The sequence below is a fragment of the Megachile rotundata genome, chromosome 2, assembly GCF_050947335.1.
Source record: "Megachile rotundata isolate GNS110a chromosome 2, iyMegRotu1, whole genome shotgun sequence".
Taxonomy (NCBI): Eukaryota; Metazoa; Arthropoda; class Insecta; order Hymenoptera; family Megachilidae; genus Megachile; species Megachile rotundata.
In genome coordinates, this window is record NC_134984.1 from 8,115,816 (window position 1) to 8,143,420 (window position 27,605).

At 31.8% G+C, this 27,605-nt stretch overlaps 1 protein-coding gene and 1 long non-coding RNA gene across 3 annotated transcripts in view; one reads left to right on the forward strand and one right to left on the reverse strand.

Moving 5' to 3' along the window:
- Positions 1-907: 907 nt before the first annotated feature.
- Positions 908-1,770, reverse strand: LOC143264022 (uncharacterized). Its single transcript, XR_013037367.1, has 2 exons — positions 1,320-1,770; positions 908-1,124 (listed from the first exon to the last, which is right to left on the reverse strand). It is a non-coding gene; the product is annotated as an uncharacterized LOC143264022 (long non-coding RNA).
- Positions 1,771-8,160: 6,390 nt separating this feature from the next.
- iav (transient receptor potential cation channel subfamily V iav) overlaps positions 8,161-27,605 on the forward strand; it is a 152,711-nt gene continuing 133,266 nt past the window's right edge. For both annotated transcript variants that reach the window (XM_003704618.3, XM_076541342.1), the window contains exons 1-2: positions 8,161-9,521; positions 23,260-23,485. In XM_003704618.3, the coding sequence (XP_003704666.1) occupies positions 8,700-9,521; positions 23,260-23,485 (1,048 nt within the window). In that variant the 5' untranslated portion in view covers positions 8,161-8,699. The remainder of the gene's footprint in view (positions 9,522-23,259; positions 23,486-27,605) is intronic.

The window sequence follows — 27,605 nt, forward strand, 5'->3', positions numbered from 1 at the left end:
TCTTCCTGTAACCTTAATCCTTGTTCGCACAGACTGTTTATGCAACATAAACATGTAGTTAGATTTCGTTGCAACATATCACTATTAATGCGGGCTTTTAGTGAAAGCTATAGTGTGTTTTCGGATTAAGTTTTAAAATTAATTAATTAAAATTGATTAATTATTAAACGTAACTAGTTAATTTTAAAATTAAGTTGCTGAAATCTAAAATAACTTATTTTTTGAATTATATACGGGGTGGTTGGTAGCCGGTGGAACAAGCGAAAAGGGGATGATTCTACATGAAAAACTAAGTCGAAAAAATAAATAAGTGTTAAAATCGAATCTATGAAAATCGACTCGTCTCTCTTGCACCAATACGATGTGCGAAGGAGGCGATTTTGTAGTTTCGACTTTGACGCTCGAATATTGCGAAAATGAAGTTTTTACGAGTATAGCACCCATCAGTGGACTTCATTACAGGGTCCTCTGATCGCTTTAGATAGTAATAAATACTTTATACTGAATGAAGTCGAATTTTCGAAGATGCATGAGCGAGACAGACGCTGATGTAAACAAGCAAGATAGCCGCCGCGAGCCACTGTCCTTAAAGTATAGTTAATTGAAACTGTTGTTATTAGTGTTAAAATTTGTTACAATAATAAATAGTTTTGTGTGTTTTATTAAACCTTTGATTTTATTCCTACAAATACTTAGCAAAGTCGACACGATTCTTGTTTCAGTACTGGCGCACAAAAGCTCTTAACAAGTTAAGTGTTATTTGAAAATTAATTATAAATTGTGATTTATTTCATTAAAAAAATATAGGTCAGTATGATTTCAGCGAAAATTATATCTGAGAGTGAAGTTGATAACAATAACAAAATAAAAATAATTTTTTTAGTAATAACACTACTCCAATAAAATCTTCATTTTCAAAGAATTTTATTATTATTATGTTTATAAAAATAAGACTCAATTCGGGTGACAGTGATTGATGCATTTTAATTATTTCTTAATTACTGTCATGGTAGTAATTGCTTATGTAAACAACAGCTTATGTTATTAGTGTCACTCGTATCAACTGTAGTCACGTGTAATATAACCCGTTTTAGTGCCTCGACGTTCTCGAAATAGTTAGGTATCTACGTAAAAATATTGACATATAATTTCTCTAAGTACCTATGTGCAAAACTGCAAAATAAACTTATAGTTAATGCAATGTAATTTAGAACAGGTTTATACTATTTTGTAAACAATGAGTACGAAATAAGAGATTTCAGTATTTCAAGAAGGATGTACAAAACACTCTAACCTCTGTCAATATAATATAAACTTACTTTATAAAAATGTGCAACATATAACTTTTAAATTTAACTCAGGCAATGAAGTGATTTTTTGAAGAAGTAACAGTATATGAAGTGTCAGTTGATTGAACAGGTTTTAAAGATGACACTAGCAGCTTTTGAAACTAATGAACTTGCAAGCAAAGATAGATTATCAAAATATTATAACGATTTCAGTTAAAAATATTCAGTAATAATAACTATTAAAATATAATACTTTATCGGAGGTCCCAACCATATGTTCGTCAATCACTCTTTTTACACAGGAAGTTTCCTTTCCTTCTCCTTAACACTATTTCTACCAAGAAGTGTTAATAGACACCTTTCAAATTTTAATTTGAAATTATTCTCTGAGTTGAATCATTCCTCTACAATTAATTTTTCGACTTTGCGTACAATAGTTGTTAAATTAATTCAGCGATATCATTTTCTTCCAGCTTATCTTAGATCTAAAAATGTGTATATGGTATACAGATTTCCACCATATAAGAGTTATGGTATAACTTTAGTATTTACTTATGTCTCGTCATATTGTATTTTAATGTACACCGCTATATTTATGTTGTATAGGTTGATAAATTAAGCTAGAATTTACAACCAGATTGAACAGTTTCTAATAAAAACACATCAATGTATCAATAAGTAAATTCCCCAAATTATTTATATTTAAGTGACAATTTGAAAACCCAACAGTTTTGGCAATTATTTGCATTCAAACGAACATATGTCAAAAGATATCTTTCGAAATATGTATACACAAAATTGTGGCAGAAATAGTGTTAACCTTGGGTCCCTTCCTGTCATCAGTCCTAAATCGTTCAAAAGCTCATTTTCACTTCCAAAAACCCACTTTCCTTCAGCATTCTATCTCCGTTTCTAATCCCTGTTTCTTTTCCTTCATTCTCAGTAAACAATTTTGACCAATTGAAATTCCGCAAGGAAATTTGTTCGAGGTCTTCTCACCCGCTTCACAAATTATTAAATTATCAAATCTCAATTCCTTCTAGCTGGAAATTTGTAAGTTTCCGATATAGCAAATATCTAAAATGGAAATTTTCAATTTTGTGTTTTCAAGTTCGTTTCCATGTTAAGTCCTCAAATTTTCAAATGTTGTAATTTTCATATTTCATCTTCATATTTTCAAATCTCCAAATCTCCAAATCTCCAAATCTCCAAATTCTCAAATTCCAAAACTCCAAGTTCTTAAATTTACAAACCTAAAAATCTCATATTTCCAATTCTCCAAATCTCCAAATCTCCAAATCCTCAAATCTCTAAATCTCCAAATCTCCAAATCTCCAAATTCTCAAATTCCAAAACTCCAAGTTCTTAAATTTACAAACCTAAAAATCTCCACATTTCCAAGTTTCCAAATCTCCAAATCTCCAAATCTCCAAATCTCCAAATCTCCAAATCTCCAAATCTCCAAATCTCCAAATCTCCAAATCTCCAAATCTCCAAATCTCCAAATCTCTAAATCTCCAAATCTCCAAATCTCCAAATCTCCAAATCTCCAAATCTCCAAATCTCCAAATCTCCAAATCTCCAAATCTCCAAATCTCCAAATCTTCAAATCTCCAAATCTCCAAATCTCCAAATCTCCAAATCTCCAAATCTTCAAATCTATAAACCGCCAAATCTACAAATCTCCAAATCCCTAAATATCCAAATCTCCAAATTCTGAAATTCCAACACCTCAAATTGTGAATATTTACTAACCTAAAAATATCCAAATTACCGATTTATCAAATTTCCATATGTTCAGATTCAAATTTGCTACTCTCCAAATCCCTGAGTTTAGAACTTATCAAATATCCAAATTCGCAATTTCCAATTTTCCAAAAAATCAAACCTCAAAATTTTCAAATGCCAAAACTTCTAAATTCCTTCACTTTATTGAAAACAACTTCACATTATAAATTCCGAATAATTCCTCCAAATGTATTTACTTTTCCCAATAAGAAACGGTACAATATCACAACAACTGTTTGCCGGCTTTACCGAAAACAAAATTAGTAATTGAAAGGATTTTCCCTGATTTTGGAGTGCACTCAAAGTGTTAAATGTTTCATTAAGCCCAATAAAATACATCAGTATCATAATTCGCCGGTAACTGCATTGCGTGAAATTGTTTCGCGACGTTTGATTGATTTTCCACGTTCACGATATGCTGTTGTACGCGTGAACCCGTTTCACCAGTGTATTCCTGCGAGCGATGCATTATTCGCCAGAAAAAGATAAATACACCGCCATCGGGGTAAATGTATACACACGCTTCTATTTCATTGTTCCACATTGTCACGTGTGTACAGGGAATAGCAGACACGTATACGTGGAGTGATCTACTCTTATTCATCGGCTGAATGTCAATTTGGAAAGCTGCTTTCCGGTTTCGCCATTCATCGAACCAACGACAAATACATTGCTTTTGAATCACGCGGCCATGGAAAACCATCGAATGACGTTTACAACCGTTATTCAACTCCTTCCGAGAAAAATTCGTCGTTATATTATTATCACGTTGTTCTCGGAACACAATGTTCTTGGTAACGATCATAATAAACAGTTGCTCGCAAAATTGGTTCATTGTCTTATCTCACCATATTAGGTCTCATCATGCGTTTCAAATTTCGTATGAATTCGTTGGAAGTCGTGAGCTCATTAACATTTATCTAATTATAAGTCGTGATTCTCTTTTATATCTCTTTCTTCTTATTATGTTTCTTGAATATAATCATTTATTTAATCCTTTCTCGTGCCATTTATTTAACAGATGCGTCAGTCAAGATTCAGGGCTATAACATTAAAACGAACAAGGAAAATTAAAATCTTGTAACTATTTTATATTCAGGGATCCTTGATAATGTAACTTATAGCTGGACCTAAATTTCAAGTTGAAGAGTATTCAAAATTTGAATAAGGTTTGTCACATTTGAGCTGCGAATCACGAGTCAGATTCGTTAAAGTACGGGAAGGGGTTAAATAATTTAAAATGATTGTCACAGTTATTTTCATTATTAGTGAACCGATTAAAAGTTATAGGTGGACATGAAGTGGTTTAATGCAACGATGTGGTTAACTACTTTATGTACTAAATTTTGTATTTAATTATTCTACGCATTTTAATTATTTACGAAGTAAAATGGGAAGTTTACGGCAAGTTCCAATAATGACTTCTTAACACCCAGACGTGTTTCTCTTAGAATCTGTAGATTCGTTACGTTGGATCTTTAGTGCAGTTACTATAACGAAAATAATGACTTTGAAAGACTTTAAGGAGAAAATCTACGAAAAACCTTGAAAGGTGATGAGATTTTGCCTTTTTAACAAATTTATTAAGATTACTTTCAACGTTTTCATGATTTACACTATAATTTTTTTGTTTGTTTCTGAAGTTGAATTTTCCTCAATGTTTATTAGTCGGTGAGCAAATAATTACAGAGCCGTACACAAAATGTTGACAGTGATCTTGAAAGTTTAGCAAAATAAAAGGCATGGCAGGAATCAAATATCATTACTAGACTGCAGATGATATATCGAAGCCTACAAAGTAGAAATAAGTGACATAAATTATAGTCCGTGGATTTCATAAATTATATGGTTTATGTATGACTGCAGACGTCGATATAAGTATTCGCAGTTAATCATCAGTTTGAAGATTCTTCAAAAATGTATCATTTATTATAAAAAGAGATTTTTATTAGTGCCTTGGTAATGAAAATAATTAACGCTGTTATTTCAAATGGTACATTCTGTATATTTTTTACTTCTTGCAAATCCTTGCAAGTATAACATGTATTTCTGTTCCTATGCTAAGTTAGTAAATCAAATTAATATCGAGATTTTTACGCGTAAACTAATTGAGCTAGAAATGTAGAAAGGTCTGATATTTAATAATATACAAATATAGACATATGTACAAATATATCATAAAAAATTTTGTCATAATGATCAGAGTTTAACGTTAGAATTTTGAGGTATGGACATTAAATAAATGATGATAATAATCTTTTAATGGACACTTTTGAGCAAAAAATTCAATTCGCAATTATTACTACCTTGACACTAATGTAACCTAATTATTAGATTCTTCACTTACAGTAAACTAAATTTCCAAAAATTGCGAACGCGATCTATTGTCGATGACAGAACATTGAATGATGAAACAGTATCCTCACATTGTCTGCATCAAGCTCTTATCACTTGTGAATGTTATATTCGAAATTTCTTCACATTTAGAAATGATTATTTACGTCAACAAACCGACTATGGGATACGATTAGTCAATTTTAATATATTTTAAAGTTTGACTACTTAATGCACGATTTTCAATGAATATTCAGAGTTTCTCTGAATGTACTTTATTGTGAGTAATGAATTTGAGATCTCCTTGACAATGTTATACTATTGATTGAAACTGACTGTATTATTTGGCTTTGAAGATGGGAACAGTAGTTCAAATAGCTTTGAGAGGCAGTACAATACGGATTTTAACTAATTAAATGAATAGCATACTGAGTATTTCAATTATATGTTAAGAAGAGAGGACATAATAATTATTAGATATAATTTTAATTATTAAATTTGTTATATTTTGTTTTCTCGTTATTTCACATAACAGTGTAATTAAAAAAAGGTACATGTAAAAATCAACTTTTAAATAAATATTTCATATAAATAAGGCGTACAGTTTAAGAGTACCGATCATTTTTTTTTTTGTACTCTTAGCAATCCTACGAAATGTATTCTATTTGTCTGAATTTATAAACTGTATTTCCAGACTGTATTTATAAACTGTATTTAAATAAAGAAATGATCAAAAAACTTGCTTTTTCGATAGAATATTTTGTTTTCGTAAATGACATATATTTAATTCCATAAAATTATTACTGAAATTGAAGCGGGCTTAACGACCTTGAAATGATCTGGAATTAAAATATATGTAGATATGAGCAAAAATAACGTTATTATAATTTATAATAACGTTATAAATTAATTGAGGTTAACTGACCTTCAGTTCATCAACCAGTTAAGTGTGTTTGACGACTATATCCGTCATGGAGATGTGGCAGAATTTTGTGTCATAACGACAATATCCATCATGCGTAAAATTTTGTTACAATTTGTTATTTAAACTGTAATTTTGGCGAAAACTAAATTATATTCGTAAATTGTAATATGTTTAAAATGTTTAGAGGCCAATATGAAATGAAATAAACAAATAAAAAGTGTAAATGATTTGAAATGGATTCATAAATTCTTGAGAGCTAACTCGTCATCGCTTGATTATCGCGACACACACTAGTGCGCGCTGCTCAAAAAGATCGCCACAGTTAACTGGTGAAACAAATCCAACGATAATAATAATACTGTTTCTACGCTATGCTAGTTTACCATTATTTATTTGTTAATTTTTCATGATTCCTCGGTATAATATTTACGAAACGTTATTATTGCTTTTGTTCCATAAACCTATTATTTTGATAGTGTCATATCTTAAATATGTAAGCTAGTTGAAATAAAATAAATTTTTGCGCTAATATTTTTGTGCTCAATTTTATAAATTCAAGGACACGTGAAGATCATAATATAATAAATTATTGAAAGTACAATACCACAGTGTTGTTGATCCTTGACGTTAACTACAACATTATCAAGTCAAAAATACATGTCGCCCTTTAGAAACAGCAATGCAACCTTGATTTGTTATTACACAAAGAAATATATCAAAAATGTTTTCATTGCGATTTGCAAACGAATTCAGAGACTGAATAACTGTTATTTCGAACATTTGTTTTGTGAAATTATTGAAATGCCACAAAAATTCTGAAACTATACATCCAGCGTGCATTGCATATTTATTAACAAATCGATTCTTCTATGTCTGATTTTTTAAAATTCCATATTTTTCAGTATCCTAATAGACTAGTACAAAAATTGTTAAGTTTTAATACAATAATATTAAAACATAAAAATTTCTGGTAGTAAAATGTAGTCGACAATGAAAATTACGTTTCTTGTTAGTTTTTAAGTAATATTTTAGTCAGATGAGAAATAGATAATGAAATCATGATTGATGTGCGATGTGACAAAACTTTTGCGAAGTGTAATTAACGTTCCTTAGTTCCCACCATGTATCATGCAGAAGTTTGGTCACATTCAGTGTTTTACAGCATTTAATTTGAATATAATTACTATAAAGTAATAACTGTTTTGTAGGAAAGGTAATCAATTTTGTCGTAACTTAACGCCACTGTTCCCTTTTATATTACAAAATTAATATTTTTATAAAATTTGTTGCCAACTAGTATGATTTAAGTATAATGGTAACATTGATATAGGTGCTATCGCATATCGATTACTCCTACAAATCAGGAAATTTGTTTTCTAATTCTATATCACGCTCTAAATTACAAAAGAAATAAAGAGATTACTCATTTTGACAGTAGAACTACAAACCAGTCAAAATAATTGAGTTCAGGTTTCACAGTTTCAAGTTTCATTGCCATGCTTTTGTCAAAGTATTTATCACAATTTGTTGAGATAAAGAATATTAATTGTATAAATCAATTGAGCATCTACTTATTTATTTAAGTATCTTCTGCAGCATATATTCATTTAGTTCTCCATTTTATTTTCAATTTATGTCTGAGTGTGCATTTAGCATCGGTAATTTTGTTTGTGCACGTGTTCTAAAAGAACAAAGCAAAGTAATATAGTTCCTTCTTTTACAAGTTGTTAGCTGAGTTTTCGCTGTTATATCTGTTTCTAATCGGGCTGTAAAGTTGCCTGAATGAGCATATTCAAACGTCACAATCTATGCTAAGGTCGAGCGAACAAAAACTGGGACGAATATTCGCTCGTCACTCTAGAGGCAACGTTCACGCAAAAATTCACTGTCACCTAATTTTTCCTTAAATACACAAACAAACAAAAACAGCTTCACAATAGATATAATACAACAACTAAAGAAAACAAATTTCCGCTAATTAACTTCGATTTAAAAACGGGAAATTGCTTATCACCCAGTGACCCTCTCGTGTCTAGCGGAGCCAGGCACTGTTTATAGATTGCCTGCAGGTTGTCGGTTGCTATAGCTTGAAAACGTTGTTCCACCTGTGTGCCACCTTCCGTCGGTTCGAAGGAGTCTCAAGGACCGTCTCCACACGGAGTCGATCGTGGTTAGCCATACGTGGTGGAAACATGGAAGAACCCTTGTTGTCGAGAATATCAAAGAATACTCGAGGAGGATCACACTTGGCTGGTGGCTGATAAGCGTAAACGATAAGTCGAGGAGTATCAGAGAGTGGACAAACGCCCGAAAGACGACGTTTCAAGGACATCGGTGATAGAGTCTTAAAGAGGGATGTATGAATGGGTGGTGTCTGCTCCTGTCGAGGTCTCGGTAGCCAGGTTAACGCTGGCTCGATTCTCGATCGTGTGATCAGTCAAGCGAGCGACGAGGATCAATGTTTGCTATATCGTCTGGCCAATTACAAGAAGAGTGGCGAGCTGATAGACGCGTACAATCAAGGTGGCCAGGCAGAGGTGGAAAAATTGATCAGGGAACAGTTTGGTGTACTGATGTACGCGGACGGCAAGGGTCAGATGATCAATCGGGCAGAGTATCTGCGCTGGAAATTCCGGGACCTGGAACAGGTCGTGCTTCCTATAGAAGCTTCCTTGTCACGATTCGATCCTCTGGCTCAATGGAACGATCACCAGGCATGCTGGCAGATGCAATACAGAGGTTCCCTCGGAGAAACCCTCTTGCATGTTCTGATCATATGCGATACCAGGTTACATACACGGCTGGCGCGTATCCTGCTCAAGTGCTTTCCACGATTGGCCATCGACGTAGTAGAGGGCGAGGAATACCTCGGTGCTAGTGCTCTACACCTGGCGATCGCGTACAATAATAACGAACTGGTGCAAGACCTCGTTGAAGTGGGTGCGATTATTTCTCAACGCGCGATCGGCAGTTTTTTCCTACCCAGAGATCAACAACGAATGAACCCGGCCAAGAATACCGATTACGAAGGATTAGCCTACTTAGGAGAGTATCCTCTTGCCTGGGCCGCCTGCTGCGCGAACGAGAGCGTTTATAACTTGCTGCTCGACTCCGGTGCGGATCCTGACGAACAGGATTCTTTTGGCAATATGATACTGCACATGGTGGTAGTTTGTGATAAACTGGTACGTGTTTTTCTATTTCAAGCTTTTTGTTAACGATGCTGAAGTTTCAAGTCTCTTGTTGACTACCACGGTTTAACTACCTACCCTGTTTTTGACCTTGCGCCGGACAGCATCAGAATTTAGCTCTTGTTACTGACGTAAATGTCTAAACCTTTGACTGCGAAGCATTTTCGAACGGAACCATTAGTATCTACAATGCGATATTTGAATGTCGGATGCAAATCATTGCGCTCAAATGCAAATCAGTTATATTACATCTATTTTACATGTAACGATAAATTTTATATTAGATCAGTTTTGTATAAAAGTAAATGTGTTATACTAATTGTAAGAAGAATTTTCAACCGTATTTATTGATAGATGCGTGAGGGTGTATATGTACGCCTTTCGCAGTAAAAGGATTAAGATCATGTCTCCATTCGTGGCTGATTGTTTATTTCAGTTTATTGAAAAAGATGATTGCAACACTCTCGTGGTTAAAATCTTAAAACATCGTAATTAGAAGTACTTCACTTATTATTTTAAAGATTATTCATTTTTGTAATGTGATGTTAATAAGTATAATTCTAGGTTTTTATAAATTGATAACAACATATATATTTATAAAATCATAAATTTTAGAAAACTATTATTTTGTTACGATAATTTGTTAAAATTGACAAAAAATATACAATTAGTGGTATATATTATAATCACATTATAATATATAATTATAAAATATTACGTGGCCATAAATGACGATATTAAACCAAATTTAATTTTCATTAGTAATTCTTTGTTTAATCATAAACCTTAAAGATCATTTACGTTACTCTATTTCAATAATTAACAATTCGTTACTAAAGGCACTGTTTATTATCGTAATTAAAAACAGCAATTTTATTGTACAGTTCTTTGTTACTGTATTTCCTTTGTACGCTTACCTTTTAGAATTTACTTTCTAACCAAGTATAAAAATATCAGGTTGTACAACTTCACCCTGTATTTTTTGAATAAGAAACCTTTGTTTAAAGTGACAACTGATACTCTTTGATTGAGGAAGATCAAAGGGTGAAGGTTCACTATCATTTCGCAAAGCTTTGTTCTAACATTTGCACCTGGGTTACTGAGTTTGTCAGGAACCATACAAAATTAATACGTGCAACCTTGTCTAACAAAATAAAATAAAATAAATTCAAATTTCAACCAAGATGTGAATCCAAATAATTTGATATTTTTTTAAATAATGTTATGATACAATTTTAATGAGAGTGTGAGTATTTAGATGATTTTATAAGACTACTTTTTTTAAGCTATTAAATGCACAATTTTTGAATACAAGAATACGAGATACCAAGGAAATTATTATTACCAGATATCAGTGAAATTATGCACAGTAAATTTCATTACCCAATATATTTTAACTGTATTATTCATATATTTTTAAATTTTAATAATATTGGACATCGTTGTATTTTTCTGAGATCAAATCCGCTTTTTGTAAATTAAGTTCATTCTTTTAAAATTTAAGTTTTTTTGTTTGGAATGGAGAATATGGTGATGGCAAGTAATATAGTGTAAAAAGACATGATGAATAATAAAATATTAATGACCAACAAGATATCGCACTTCTTACGCTTTTTGTAGGTTTACGAGGTCTGTCCCAAAAGTATCCGACCTTCTTTAATTTCTTCGCATCTGACAATTTTAGCGTCATTTGCCGGGTATGAGTATCAACTGCAAAGCTTTACGAACTCCCACGATATCGCAGTTTTCGTCGGGACGCCTTAGTTCATGTGCAACGTGCATTTCTTTACGAAGCATTTTTTACGTTCGTCGCATTCTGCTGTTGTGAAAAATGAGGGAAAGATCGGAGCAACGAATTTGCATCAAATTTTCCTTAAAACTCGAAAAAATTTGTGCGGAAACCATCGATATGATGAAGAAGGCATTTGGGGATGAGTATATGAGGAACACACAAATCAAAGAGTGGTATAAGCGGTTCAAAGATGGCCGCTCATCTGTTGATAATAACCTACGCTCTGGGCGGCCTTCCACGACAACAAGACCTAATAATATCGAACGTGTGCGACTTGCGATCAACAAAAATCGTCGATTGACTGTACGAGAACTAGAATGTGATCTTGCAATACCGAAAACTAGTTTTGGCCTCAGTTTTGGTCAAGCGGTGATTGGCTTCTTCATCACGATAACGCACCAGCGCATGCATCGAATCTTGTGCAACAATATTTGACGAAGCACAAAGTCATACAGCTCCATCAGCCTCCGTACAGTTCTGATGTAGCTTCTTGCGATTTTTGGTTGTTTCGAAGATTGAAAATGCCACTCAAAAGACACCGATTCGACGATAAAGAAACGGTCGAAACTAATACGACGAAAGCTCTAAAGGCTATTCCGAAAAACGAGTTCCAGGACTGTTTCCATAAATGGAAAGGTCGTTGGCAGAGTATTCTACAATCAATAGGGCACTACTTCGAAGGATGCCACCAGCCTGATGACGCAGGATAACACCAGCAGAGAAATATGAAGGAAGGTCGGATACTTTTGGGACAGACCTCGTATGTTGCTCAAAACTAGTCTGGAAGATGCAATTGTTTCATACCACACTATTTCATGAATATTTATTGCAGCAATCAAGAAAATATTTTGCGCACTAGCTATTCACACAGTTACACGAGTAAAAGTATTAACTTTTGATCAAGCTTTTGTTCGCTGAAGGTGACAATTAAATCCCGATTCATCGATGAATATTATTTTTTGTCTTTTCTCCGAAGCGTTTCTAGAAAACTGTAATGCATAAATTTAGCGATCACTAATTGTTCTTTTAGAATTCTGATAATAATCAATTTGTAATGATGCAAATTATAATGTGAACGTAACTTATTTAATTTATTTCTAACGTGACTTATACTTAATTTTTAATCTTGAAATTTTAAGATTAAAACGATAAAATGACACTGTTCTACATCACTTTTGAATTATCTATATGATGAATTTGATTTGCGAAGAGATGAATTTGATCCGTGAATGGGTGCACTTCATTTGCATACGAGTGAATTTGATTTGCAATATGATGCATAAAATCCACAAATGGGTTAATTACAAATGCAAGATAATGAATATGATCTACAAAAGGATTATTCTATCGCGTAAAACCTATGTATGTATAGTAGTTGATTTGGATAATGTGGTTGTTCGACTGATTATTATTTTGAATATTTCAAGTTATAAGTTTATTATTTTATATATATTGTTTCATTTATTATTGTACACAAATTGTTTTATTTATTATTTTACATAAATTGTCTTATTTATTACTTAATCCAGTATAGTATAGTAATAGAGTATAGTATTCCTTTATAACCGGTCTAATCTACTTAAGCAGAAGAAAAAATAAGCAAATAAGTGTATTTGTGTTATGACAAAGCATGAAATGTACAAATTTAGTCGCTAGAAATAAATATTGAAAAAAATTAAAAGATTAGGTTTGACAGGAATATACCCCAAATATATCAGTCGAAAATCTTGTACACTTTATGATGAACGTTCCACAGAATAAGAGTGTTTCATTAAAATGGACAAATTTATCTTGATCTATTGAACAAAACTACATTTCAGGTATATGCAGAAGATTGGAAGGAAAATAATTAGTTAAACTAATATCTACAGATTTTTAATTGCTTTGATACTTTGATAGTTCTGCCTTGCACATGTATACAGTCTCTAGCCATCGAATTAAAACCACTACAAATTTTCAGCAATTTTCACGTTTTCCATAAAACTAAAACGCCTGTTCAAATTGTAATTATATAATTTATTAGGTATCAACATGATGTACTCTTACTGTACATACCATTACTAACACACGTTAACATTTTGTATTTTCATCTCTTGTTTTAGTCATAGTTTGTATCCGACATGCTCTGTATACATTGATCATATACTTTATATCTTCATTATTTTCCCAATTATCCGTAATTTTTTTCAACTTAAATAATGTGGCTGGAGAGTTGTAAACTAGTCTTTGGAGTAGGCTTCAGACATTTTCTATGGCATTCACCAAATTTCACCTCATGCGCTTTCGATATTCGAGCCCAATGTAAACCCTTGCACAGCCCTTAATCACTCATCACCCATACAATTTAATTGTTATCGCGATAGTAACAAATCAATTGCTATGTCTATCGTTTTCTGTTGAATTTTCATTTAAATGAAATTAGCAAAAATAAATGTATTGAGAAGTCGGTAATCAAGTTTGTGCATTTACCGATTACTTGTAAGATACCGCTCGATTTTGATCGGATCTTCGTATGTTAATAAAATAAAATCTACATGTATCTGCGTTATTGTTTCTCTGATATTCTAATTTTTCATACGTATAAAATATAGTGGGCTATTTAGAATTGTATTTTCAATATTCATAAATTAAGTGTAATTAATATATTTTAAAGAAGTCCTTCCAAGTCGTTTTTCTTAAATAATAAATTCATTTAGTTTTTTGAAAGTTGTTGTGTTTTTGTGTTATTTCAAATATAATAATCTCCCATATTCCATCGTTTTCCATATATGACATACTGTTATAGCCGTAAAAGTGAAATTTTTAATATGAAAAAGTGAAAGTGAAACTTGATGGCCAGGGACTGTATAAGTGACATCTTTTCCATACAACTTTACCATTTTTATTATTAAGAGTTTATTCACTTATCTCGCGGGACATACACATATTAAAAATACACGTGCTGAAGAATTAAGAATGCACGTATTCTTGAAACTATAGATAATAAAAACAACAAAATATTGTTATGCAAGATTTGTTAAAAATAAAAATACTACTTAATCAAGTGTTCAATTGCTTGAGTGTGCCAGTTAACGTGTGAAAAAATTATAGGAAGAACGTGCAAAAATTTATACTCGCGTACCTCTGCTAAACGCTTCAGCAAAACAATTACGAATCGCTGCACATTACTTGATTGGATTGAAACTAGAGAGTAGCATAAAAAGAAAATTGGTATAAAACAAAGCCATTTATCAGATATTTGACTGGTTGGTATTACTCGGTTCCCCTATTTTCCATTACTTGGTTAGTTGCAATTTTACCGTTTCATTTATTTTTGTATGGCGGACAATTTAATTCAGTAAACTAATTAATTAATTAATTCGGCTATTATGTTTAGCGATCGCTATATGATACTGTTTAATAACAATAAAAAATAATTAATGATAAAAATTTGTCTATCGTGAAAGTCAAAACAAGCAATTCCTTCATTATACATATAATGTTTACATTCCAAACAATTAAAAAGTAATAATTACTTATTGCAGAAGCGATAAAAGTCACAAACATTAACTATGGTAAATGTAATTAAAATAATCTTACCCATTGACATTTGTTGTTTCAAACATTTTATTATTTTATATACATAATATGTTTCTTACCACTTTCGAGTAACGAGACATATACAAAAACATTGGTATACACAAAATACTAGTAAATAGGAAGTTTGTATCGAACAAATTCAAAGTATCGTAACATAACGGCTACATCTGGGTAACATCTTACAATTCTTTCACTGATCCCCATTTTTATTTAATAATCGCACTTTCATCTTTGCGTTTATTGACTAGCATAGGAACACAGTATTTTACTCTGTTTGAATAATGAGACGTCACTGAGTTTTCAATGAAAAACTGATCGTAGAATCTACTTTAATTTGATACTTATTGTACTGCATTGAGCAAAGTTCTCTTAACCCCTTCCCGTGCCATTTATTTATCAGATGCGTCCGTCAAGACTAACTATTCAGGACTATAACATTAGAGCGAACAAAGAAAATTAAAATATTGTGAATATTTTACATTCAAGGATCCTTGATAATGCAACTTATAGATGGACCTAAATTTCAAGTTGAAGAGTATTCAAAATTTGAGTAAGGTTTGTCACATTTGAGTTGCAAGTGCGTCACGAGTGCTTGTCAAAGCACGGGAAGAGTTAACAAAGTAATTACAATTTCACCATTTTCATGTCCATTGCCGACATAATAACTACGAATTTGTTTAGACTGATGAATTTTACAAATACGAGGGAGTATCCAAAAGAAATCGAATTTATTTTTTTTAACTTCTTTAAGCAAAAACATTCAATCACCCTCAAAGTACTCTCCACCTGTACTAATACATTTGTCTAATCTTACATCCCATTTTTCAAAATATGATTTAAATTCATTTTTTTATGCTTGACAGCGCATTCGTCGCTTTCTTCTGCACTTCAGCAACATCAGCAAAACGCTTTCTTTTCATGTCTCTGACAATTCTTGACCAAAAATGGTATGTCTCGTGTTCCTCAGCCTCCATACTCATCTGACCGTGCCCTATGCAACTTCTTTTTGTTTCTTGGAATGAAAAGAGACGTGAAAGAAAAGCGTTCTGCTGATGTTGCTGAGGTGAAGAAAAAACGAAGGAGGCGCTGTGAAACATCACAAAAGATGAATTTAAACGATGTTTTGAAAAATAGAATAAAAGATAAGGCAAGTGTATTATTACAAGCGGAGAGTACTTTGAAGGGGATTGAAGATTTTTGCTTCAAAATTTGAATAAATAAGTTATAAAAAGGTAAGTTCGGTTTCTTTTGGGTACCCGTTTGTGTACAATCGAATGGATACTTAATTTTGAAAAGAAGTTTGACATCGTAGTTTCTATGAGCATAAATTGCGATTCATGTGTATTTAAATTATGTAATATTAAATTTAAGTTAAATTTTGTGATATTAAATTTAAATTCAGTTATATAATTTAAGTTACGTTAAATTTCATTGTTGTAATTATAAAAGCACATAGTATTATACACTTTTACTTTTTAGTGAGCTTATTTATGTATTATTAGTAATAAACTTGCTTGGTAACATTATTATATTCATGAGGAGTTATTATAACTTTTATCATTTTTACAGTGAAAAATTAATTCGTTAAAGTATACTAACAATAAATGTTCGTTAAAGTGAAAATTGCTACGTTTGTTCCACATTTTTAAAAATAAGAATATCTTCTTTTATTTACACATTTTTCTTTCATTTAAATGTCATGACAGTAACAATTCATGACCTATAATAGAAATATCTCAATAACTGTTCATCATCTTTTTACGTAAAATGTTCTGAAGAATAGATCAATGATTGGATAAATTTAAGATAACCGAAAATATTTCACTTACAAAGAATTATTGGTAGGTTATGTTTTCTGTTCTGGGGTTATGTAAAATAAAACACACTTGTACAGTTAATCAGATTAATAGCTATATTTATAAGTGGAAAAATATACGATGAAAGAACCTATGTTAGAATTCGGTGTATACAAGACGGACGCACGGTTAGAACTAAACTAAAAAGAAACTACAACGACAGTACATGTCTGTACCTGGAGTGCTTGCAGGCCCCCAGACCCTAATTAGACAATGACTTCCAAGGATGTAGGGTTTTCTAAAAACGGTTAAAGCATGGTCAAGGCTTTAGCTTCAACATTTTCCTTCGGTGCTGTATACTTTAATGGACACATATTTATGTTAATATTTTTCTTTTTATATTTATATTTATGTTTTACTCTTCTCTTACTTGAACTTTGTGTAGAAAGGAGTGTTTCTTTTATTACCAGAATGTTTTGTTTAAGTAAATAAACATTATAATAATAAATAATGATATTAACTTGAAATTAAATGTTAATATACATATACTAACGAACTGTAGCAACACTCTCTGTTGTGTCAAATTGTATATAATAATTTATCAAAATAAATTATGATGAGTTTCTAAAAACATTTATCAAAATGAACCGTCATCTAAAGAAAGAAAAGAGACAGTAAAATTGGAACTAAATGAGTTGCAAGTATTGTACTCTTACCTTCAAATGTATTTTTCATAACTTTTTCATCATTTCCGGAAAAAAAGTGAAATTCACGTTCTTTTCATTCCGTAGAATGTGTAGAATCACGCTGTGAAAAAATTTTTACTCCAGGAAGAAGTTAAATTCCACTTTTTTTAACATCCTTACTTAACTCCATGAGCATCATACTACAATCTACAGATGTGTGTTTTAATTGTATATACTTATTTAATAGACTCGTCGTCAAAGTAAAGTGACGCTTGATTATGAAGATTTTGTTTTTTTCATTGTGTGAAGTTGTCTAAATAGAAATGTTACATTCTGTATGTATGTGCGACTCTGTTAAGCAAACTGACGCTACGTAGCATAATCTTTTTAATTACATATATGCATTTTGCTTATTATCATAACCATGAAGTAAATTGACTTAACACGTATTATCTTCCTTTCTTTTTGCGTTTGTAAATTCAGGGCAAAGCAGAAAGTAAGATATTTAATGCGCGTTATTTAATAAACTTTATAACGGGGTTCCTTAATTCTTTGGGGTTAGGATAAGTGGGACGGGTTAAAAACTGTTCCACCTTTTGCTAAGCCTTTTACGCATGGAATATAACTAACTTTGAAAAGTTGTCGTTATTTTTATAAATAATTACATAAATAATTTACATGAAGACTTTTTATATTTGTTTATATTAAAAAAAAAAAGTATTCATTTGAGGTTTTTATTTTTTTTTAAATTGTATGCCTCAAAGAGGCATATAATGTAGAGTTTAGAGCTGCATTCCTTCTTAATATCTTCTTAATCTATTCCTCCAGTACATATAACATAGTTATTAGACACTTTTTGGTTATTAAATTAAATTTGGTTATTAATATAAGGTTAACGGTGAAACATGGTGGTGGAGGTTTGATGGTATGGGGCTGCATTTTTACTGCTGGAGTAGGAGAACTGGTTTTTATTGAAGATATTATGGTCAAGAACAAATATTTAGACATATTAAAGAAAAATTTACTAAAAAGTGCAACGAATATGGGTATGCGCTACAATTTTAAGTTCTACCAGGATAACGATACGAAACACAAATCGAGAATAGTTCAGGAATATGTATTATATGCTTGTTCAAAAGTGCTCCATCCTCTACCACAATCACCGGATTTAAATCCAACTGAAAATTTATGGGACTTATTCGATCGTAATGTCAAGACCATCCCTATAAAAACAAAAGACGAATTAAAAATATGACTGACGGAAGAGTGGAAATGCATTGCTCAAAATTATTTAAATAAAATAATTTCAAATATGCCAACACGTCTGCAACACGTCATCAGACAAAAGGGATATCCCACAAAATATTAAATTAATATTAAAATTATAATTTTGTTGTTACATACACTCTAAATAAGAAAAAACTTTATATAATATTAAGTTTCCGAATATTTTTTCGACACCAATATCGGGTCTAATTTCGTTTATGATTTATTATGTGGAAAACAATAAAAAATAAAGCATTTAATTTTACATATTTGTAAACTAGAATATGCGCTTTAACTCATTACGGATCAGAAAATTCGATAATCACATTGCAAGTAAGTACATAAAGCTCTAATTTCGCAAATTCCATAGCGTCCGAATATTAAATCGAGTAACTGTAGCTATTATATATAGAAATAAATTACTTAATCTAAAAAAATTAAGTTTGACATCTGAATGACAGAGTTAGTTCAACGTGTTTACTCACTGACAAAGGGAGTGGAGAAAGCGAACAAAAGAATCCATCCATCAATTTACACATTTGAAAAATAAAACAACTAACAAGTAAACCTACCCAAGTGTCACTCTCCGATTTCCATGAAATTTGGATATGTTGTAGTACATGGAAAATTAGGGGACACGTATTTTTTTTTAGCTGCGGTAAAACATACTTAGGGTATGAAACAACCCCCTAAAGTGTGAGAGTAAAATGGAAAAATTGCGATATTTTCGAGATCAGTGAAGCAATTTTGATGATTTTTGGTATGAAAGTATCTTTCGATAGAAGACAAAAATTGGCCTAGGTATGTTGGAAGGGGAGTGAAAATTAGGGGGTGAAATACCCCAAAGCGACCAATTTCTTGCTATAAAAAAATCGGTTTTGATCTGATCGAAATAAAATCTATTAAAACTTCAAGAGGAAAGTTAATTAGGGAACACGTATTTTTTTTTTTTTTTTTTACATAAATATTTGGGACGTAAGTAACTCCTAAATTACCGCTCTCGTTCGGCACTACGCATGAAACACCTTGCAAAACTGTATCTCTTAACTGTTCGATCGTTTTAATATATCGGTTTTTTAGGTTACTGAATGGAAATCTGAAATCAAAATTCAATATAAAGGATCCTTTATGGCGGACGAAAACTCGAAAACCTACTTAAATAGACTGTATCTGTGACATGCGATTTTCTAAATATAATACAATTTCTGACATTCATTGTTAGGTATGTAAGGTGAATCAAGCTTGTTAAGAACATATTGTGTATTGTTTATAACAAAATTATTTGAACAAAGGAATTAATAAAATATGTGATCGATGTTTCCATAGACATTTTTTGCATACAATGAATGCTGTCATCAGATTTTAAAAAATTTCATTTTTAAGCTATATTGTTCAAACCATTTTGTTATAAACAATATACAATATGTTCTTAACACGCTTGATTCACCTTACACACCTAACAATGAATGTCAGAAATTATATTATATTTTGAAAATCGCATGTTACAGATACAGTCTATTTAAGTAGGTTTTTCGAGTTTTCGTCCGCCATAAAGGATCCTTTATATTGAATTTTGATTTCAGATTTCCATTCAGTAACCTAAAAAACCGATATATTAAAACGATCGAACAGTTAAGAGATACAGTTTTGCAAGGTGTTTCATGCGTAGTGCCGAACGAGCGCGGTAATTTAGGAGTTACTTACGTCCCAAATATTTATGTAAAAAAAAAAAAAAATACGTGTTCTCTAATTAACTTTCCTCTTGAAGTTTTAATAGATTTTATTTCGATCAGATCAAAACCTATTTTTTTACAGCAAGAAATTGGTCGCTTTGGGGTATTTCACCCCCTAATTTTCACTCCCCTTCCAACATACCTAGGCCAATTTTTATCTTCTATCGAAAAATACTTTCATACCAAAAATCATCAAAATTGCTTCACTGATCTCGAAAATATCGCAATTTTTCCATTTTATCCTCACACTTTGGGGGGTTGTTTCATACCCTAAATATGTTTTACCGCAGCTAAAAAAAAATACGTGTCCCCTAATTTTCCATGTACTATAATATATCCAAATTTCATGAAAATCGGAGAGTGACACTTGGGTAGGTTTACTTGTAAGAATTATTGCGCTTTCTCTCTTGTCTCGAATTTATCGTAGACATACTATAAGTAGACGGCGCACTTCCTCTGGGAGGTACTGCATTTCAGATAAAAGAGAGCGAAAAGTAGATGTCATCCACTTTTCTTTTTTTAACAAGGAGAAAGTGGGGTGATAAGAAAATTGAACGTCGAAATAGTATATATTCTCGCGTAAAGTCGCGTTAGTTGATCGTTTAAATCCTTCGATAAACAAATGCAGGCACCAGTTCGTGAAACAAATTTCGAGGAGCGAATTGTTGATGAGAGCAAAGCGACATTGTGCAGTGGTTTGAAGTAATGTATCTCAGAATTGTATATGTATGCAATATAATAAAATGTAGCACACAGATACATAGTCCTGAGCTGCGGCTACATCAATCATAATCGCAGCACGATATTTCTTTGTTTACGTCAATGGTTTGCTCCACAAAATCAACGTCGTTCACGGTAACTGATCGCTTTCAGAACCAAGCGGCGATCAGTTAACGCGACTTTGCTGAATATGTATACAGTAGAGTCACGTATAACGCGATTATATGGTCTGTTATTTGAATTCGCGTTGTAAGAAATTGTGTCATACAAAAATATTTCTCGTATGACGTATACTAACCTGACTTAGATTTGTCAACTTTCATTTTTTATGTTTTATCACATAGGACAGTATTTTAAAAATAAGTGGCATATATGCGTAATTGATTTAAAAAATATAAGTAATTAATCTATGTAAAAAATATTTATTTCATTGAAGTTTAGTAAAAATGTAATTATACTTTATATGACGAAGGAAATAATGTATGCTTTACTAAAGCAGATTTAATCTTTGAATATGGCTTCCTGTATTTCCTGCGGTTTATTATTTGCGTGTTGTACGAAAAATTACGTTATATGAAAACAATACTCGCAATACCTTTGGGGCATTATAGGAATTCTCGTTCTAAGAACTAGAGTTATATAAGACTCTGTATATAGTAAAACCCCAATAGTTGATACTGATCTGATTATTGACACTTTCTTCTTTTTCTTACAAATTATATTTGTTGATATCTTTGTTCAAATTTAATATAATTGACAACACAACCATAATTAATCATAATAAAAAGCAAGGAGATAGTACATACATTGTATAAAGAAACCAACTTAATGAAAAGAGAAGAAATAGTCTCTTAATTACAATCATGTATCTTTCCTCACGAAGCGTCGCAACGGAAGAGAGCGAAGAACGCGCGAAGACAATAGAAAAAACGCGACATCGTGCAAAACCGACAAAACTAAAAATTCTATGCTCTCGCAACACCGTTAATCCAACAGCTAAAATCCGAACAACTCTCCAGTCTTTTTGTTTCTTATTTATAGGAGAACGCTAATATTAAACATGTCAATAAATTAAACTATACGTAAATAACTGCAATAATATGTGTCCATTATTCGCGTTCGGTTAATAATTAAAAAATTATATGCACGTTTTTGCACGAATCTATATTATGAAGAATAACTCGAAAATAACCATAGAAAACAATATTACTTGAAAAGAGAAAACTTTAAGTTTTTTAATACACGCACAATTTGATAAAAATTGTAGTGTACATTGTGACAGCGCATTATATCAGTTCGCTGAAAGTACAGTAATCTGGTATTTTACCTTTTATAACATGGTTCTTGCCACACTTCCTCTATTATAAAGAGTAAACTAAACGGCAATTTCTTTTCGTCTTTTTTGTTTGAGAATGATTAACGTTTATTATTGTCCCTTATGTATCGTTTATTCTCATAAAATAAGTTAAGTTAGAAAGATTATTTCTATTAGGTTGTTGCATACGAAATAGCCGATTTTTAAACATTAAAAATTCTTAAATACTAAACCGTTGTCAGAATAATGAAATTTTTCATATTCACATTACGTACAAATTTTGATTTTTACAAATATGGTTAATAACTATGGTTAATAATAATCGTTCGCAACTTTTTAATAAACGAGTGACTATTAAGTTATGAGGAAAAGTTACTCAGAACACACATATCAAGGTCAAGGGGATGCGGGCTGTGTCCCATTTTGTAGGTATTTTCTACCGTAGTCAATCTATGAATTGGCGCATGAGAAGGTCGACCTAAAATAAAAGAAACTACTCTTATCTTACAATTCCAGCGTTACATTTCGGTATATAAGAATAATAATAACAATAACAACTACATCACACAATTCTGACTATTTCACTTACTCTTGAGACGACTGTCATTATTTTTGGCCTAATTGGTATTTGTGACCGCTCGAGCCAATTGTAACGCCGGAAATACATGCGAAACGTCCACTTTTCTATTCTGACCAATTGAGGCCGTCGCTCCTCCAAACACCTGGTTCAGGTTTCATGCGCCAATTCGTGGGTCGTCGGTAACTGTTCTTGAAACTTTGCGTCGTTAATTTCCTGTCACCGGAGTCTAACAAATTGAGTATAAAAACATGGTTGTATAACACAGGACATGTTCGGGTATGCCCTCCGCCATCCAAAGCTTCCAGCTCGCAATGGGATCGTGAATGCCGCTGGACTGACCCCATTGACCCTCGCCTGCCAGCTGGGTCGTGCAGAGGTCTTCCGGGAGATGTTGGAACTGTCTGCACGAGAATTCTGGCGCTACAGTAATATCACCTGCTCGGCGTACCCCCTCAATGCACTCGACACGCTGTTACCCGACGGCAGAACAAGTACGTCGTAATGCTAATCGAATTACACGCTTTCAAGAATCGTCGTCCTGGGCTTCGTCGTTCACGAGCCACGCTGAAGTGGCCACTCACTTTGTGACGTGTCTTCGCATAATTGTCAGGGCCCGCGGCCTTAAGTCGCTGCCGAGTGCACTCGCTAATGCTACGTAATTGCCCTATCTTTTTCTAATCACGATCGACGTTTCTTTGACGAATGCAGTCCAGAGATGAATTTGTTCTTTAAGAGATAATCATTTAGCACGCTCTGAATGCTGCATGTCGCTTAGATTTGCGGGGAGAAGTTAACACACTACATTAACGCTGAAACTACCAAGCCAAATGACCGGTTCCTTGTTTTAGATCAGTAGGATGCTTAGTATTAGTAACATTTGGTAAGATGCTTTTCGTGGAATATATGTCCATGTTTATTGAGGTAATTGATATTTGTTCTAGTTTATTTCTATCGTTTATTAATTTTCAATTTCAAGGTGTGCATTAGGTTTAGAGTCAATATTTTGTTACAAATGAAATTTCGGGTAAGCTCGAGTTTACCCTAAACCGAGTCGATAAACGTTACTTTATGATACTTTTCTAAGGTTCTACAGCACAAAGTTGATGGGTTTACCTTAATTCCACTAGAAAGGAAAATTTTAATATTGTAATATATCAAGAAAAAGAAATCATCAAATTATCTATGCGTTTTGAAATCATAACTTTATTTGTGTATGTGAGGATCACCTAGTATGCAGATTTGAAAGTTGGGTATATAGAAATTGGAGAACCCTGAAATTTAACGATTTAGGAATTTTGAATTCTAAAAGTCTAGGGACGTAGGTATTGAGGGATTTAGAGATATCAGAATTTGAAGCTTTCAAAATGTAAAAATTTCGAAATTTGGAAATTTGTATATATTAGGGGTTTGAAAATTTGTACACAGAAGATTCAAAATTTGGCAAATTAAAAATTTATGTAAATCTAGTAGTTTGAAAAATTGGAGAATTTGGAAATGTGTACACCTACAAGTTTGAAAATTTTGAAAAGAATTCGTAAAATACATCTAGCAGAATATCAGAATATCTATCTAACATCCCGCATCTTCCAGAATTTGACACTTCGTAAATTGAATATTTAAAAAGTTCGAAAATACGAGAACTTGAACTTTAAGCCATAAAAATTTGATTACTTGGAATTTATCAAACTGTCGAAAGTTTATCCTTATACAAAAGAGAGCATGTTGCACTCGAGTGTACATGGAAACTCAACAATGTTTCACTTCGCCCTCGAAACTTCAGTAGCTTCAATCTTCGTGCTACATATTCATAGCAGACTTAGAAAGTACGTATCTTTCATTATTCATATCTTTAAAATTACGGAGTATCTACATGCTCACTTCCACAACTTCACACATCATTGGGATTCTCTACAAGAGTTCGCAAAAGTCCATTTGAGGTTAAATTCAAGTAATGCTTATTTTAAATACGATAAAAATGTCATGTTTGATAGATTCTACTAAAGTGAGGATGATTAAATTGTAGATGTCACTGCAGTTAATATGATTCAGAAATATTTGTTCATTCATACATGTTTCTATATCTTCATGTAATATGTATCTACACATTAATTGCTTCAATCTTATATCATTGTATGCACATCATTAAAATTTGCTTGAATGATTTGTTAAATTAAAGATATCTAGGACAGTGTACATTTAATGGATACTTTTAAATTCATTCCTTTCTCATGTCCATTAAATTTGTTTCAATCGAATCTTTCATTTTGATTTCCTTTATGTACTGTATAGTAGCCTAGATTGAAACAAAAGGTTCGTTATTATTTTAAGTATTATTTATGAAACTATTAAAAAAATTGAATGTTTGAATCGATTTTGCAATATTTTTTCAGTGTAACAAAATTTTTGCGAGGTATTTTGTAAGTATCACATATGTTACATAAATACGTGTGTGGCATCGAGGATTATTTTGAACATTTGGGTCTTTAAAAAAAATCATTGCTATATTTTTAGGTATTATACTAGGTATAATTGTTATTTTAGCTATTTTTGGTATTATGTAGGTAAGTAACAAATTGTTAAATTCTATAATTGCATATCAAGTATAAATCGAGGGTTCATTAAATAAAAATTTAAGTAAATATGTAATATGTACAGATGTGCCGTATATTTCGAAAATTGGGGTAGTCCATTTTTAAAAAAAATAATGGAAAATGGTAATAATAAATAAAGGATAATGGTAGCAATAGAAAAAACGCAATATGATATTTTTGTCTGAAAGCAATGTATAGTGAAAATAATTCAAATTTTGTAATATTTAGTTGATGGAAGTTTGCGTGATTAATGGTACAGGAAAAGAATCTATTTTGAAAGTGGTGCAAGTTTACTCGCCGTTGAAATTCTTTTTAGCCAAATACTGTATAGTACAATTTAGCTCTGGAAAATTTGAGTAATTCTGCCAATATTGTAGAAAATGATAAATTGTATAATATTGGTGGTATAACCTCAATATGAATGAGGATCTGCAGGTCTGTCTAGGTATCATTGCTAATTTGTATTATTAGCGTGCAGTTTCTACTAAATACTCAACTAGTTCAGTTTCTACTAAATACTCAACAAAATCGACGCGATTCTTGTTTTGGTATCGATGTATGAAACCTCGTAATAATTTCCTTGTTACTTAAAAATTAGTCACGAATTGTGGTTTATTTTATTAACCAGTTAACTGTGGCGATCTTTTTGAACAGCGCGCTCTAATGTGTGTCGCGATAATCAAGCGATGACAAGTTAGCTCTCAAGAATTTATGAATCTATCTCAAATCACTTACACTTTTTATTTGTTTATTTCATTTCGTATTGACCTCTAAACATTTTAAACATATTACAATTTACGAATATAATTTAGTTTTCGCCAAAATTACAATTTAAATGTCAAATTGTAACAAAATTTTACGCATGACGGATACTGTCGTCATGACACAAAATTCTACCACATCTCCATGATGGATATAGTCGTCAAACACACTTAACTGGTTAAAATAAAACAAATATGGCCCAGAATGATTTCAACGAAAATTATAACTGTGATGCATCAAAAAGTGAAGTTAGTAGGTAATAATAACAAAATAAAAATAATTTTTTGGGTAAGAACACTACTCCGATAAAATCTGCATTTTCAAGGAATTTTATTATTCTTATTATGTTTATACAAATAAATGTCATGAGAATTTATAATAAAAGAAAAATCTTAAGGTTAGAATATGAGTATAAAGACAATTCGGATCAGAATTATTCAGAGGTAAAAAAAGTATAACTGAACAATTAAAATGTTATCCACTTAATTAACAGTAATAATGATTCATCAATTTTGAAAATAAGGTTCCATTTCGTTGCAATGAAACCTTTATTCCTATAGCCATAACTTTATACATTGTTGGATAATAAACATGCATTATCTATCATCACAAAATACAAAAAATTTATTTATTAATGCTTACCAGCATTTTTAAATTTATTGAAATATAAACCCTTGAATATACCGTAACAACAAATAATGGATTTACGCTACTAAAAAAGAATGGTTCATGTATTTCAAAGTATGTTTATCACGTTTCTTACTTCTACATGTCTTTTGTTTACAATCATTATTAATTTTATAATTGCAGGCTTTTGATTATTCCAAATGACTACATCAGACCATAATTACAAGGTAAATATAGAGTCTAATCGAAGGTTAATCTAACTTTCGGTCGTCTCACACCACTATGCTGCGTCGCGTCGCGACGCGTCGTGCGAATGCGTCGTACACTTTACATACTGCTGATACCTTAGTTTTGGAAATTCAGCGGTATCAGCGTCTGTGACAGTTTATGTACTTACGTGTGTTTGCTTCGACTACGAATTCGTAACTTTGTCGATTACAAATGATTCGTTCTGCTCGATTGAATAGGTTCTATCACCACCGTATATACAGAAAATTACAAATATGAAAATGTTTGAATTTCTAAATTTCCAAGTTTCCAAATTTTCAGATCTTCATATTCTTAACTTATGAAATTTCCAAATTTCTAAACTTCTGAATATCCAAGCCCCCAAATTCCCAAATTCCCAAAT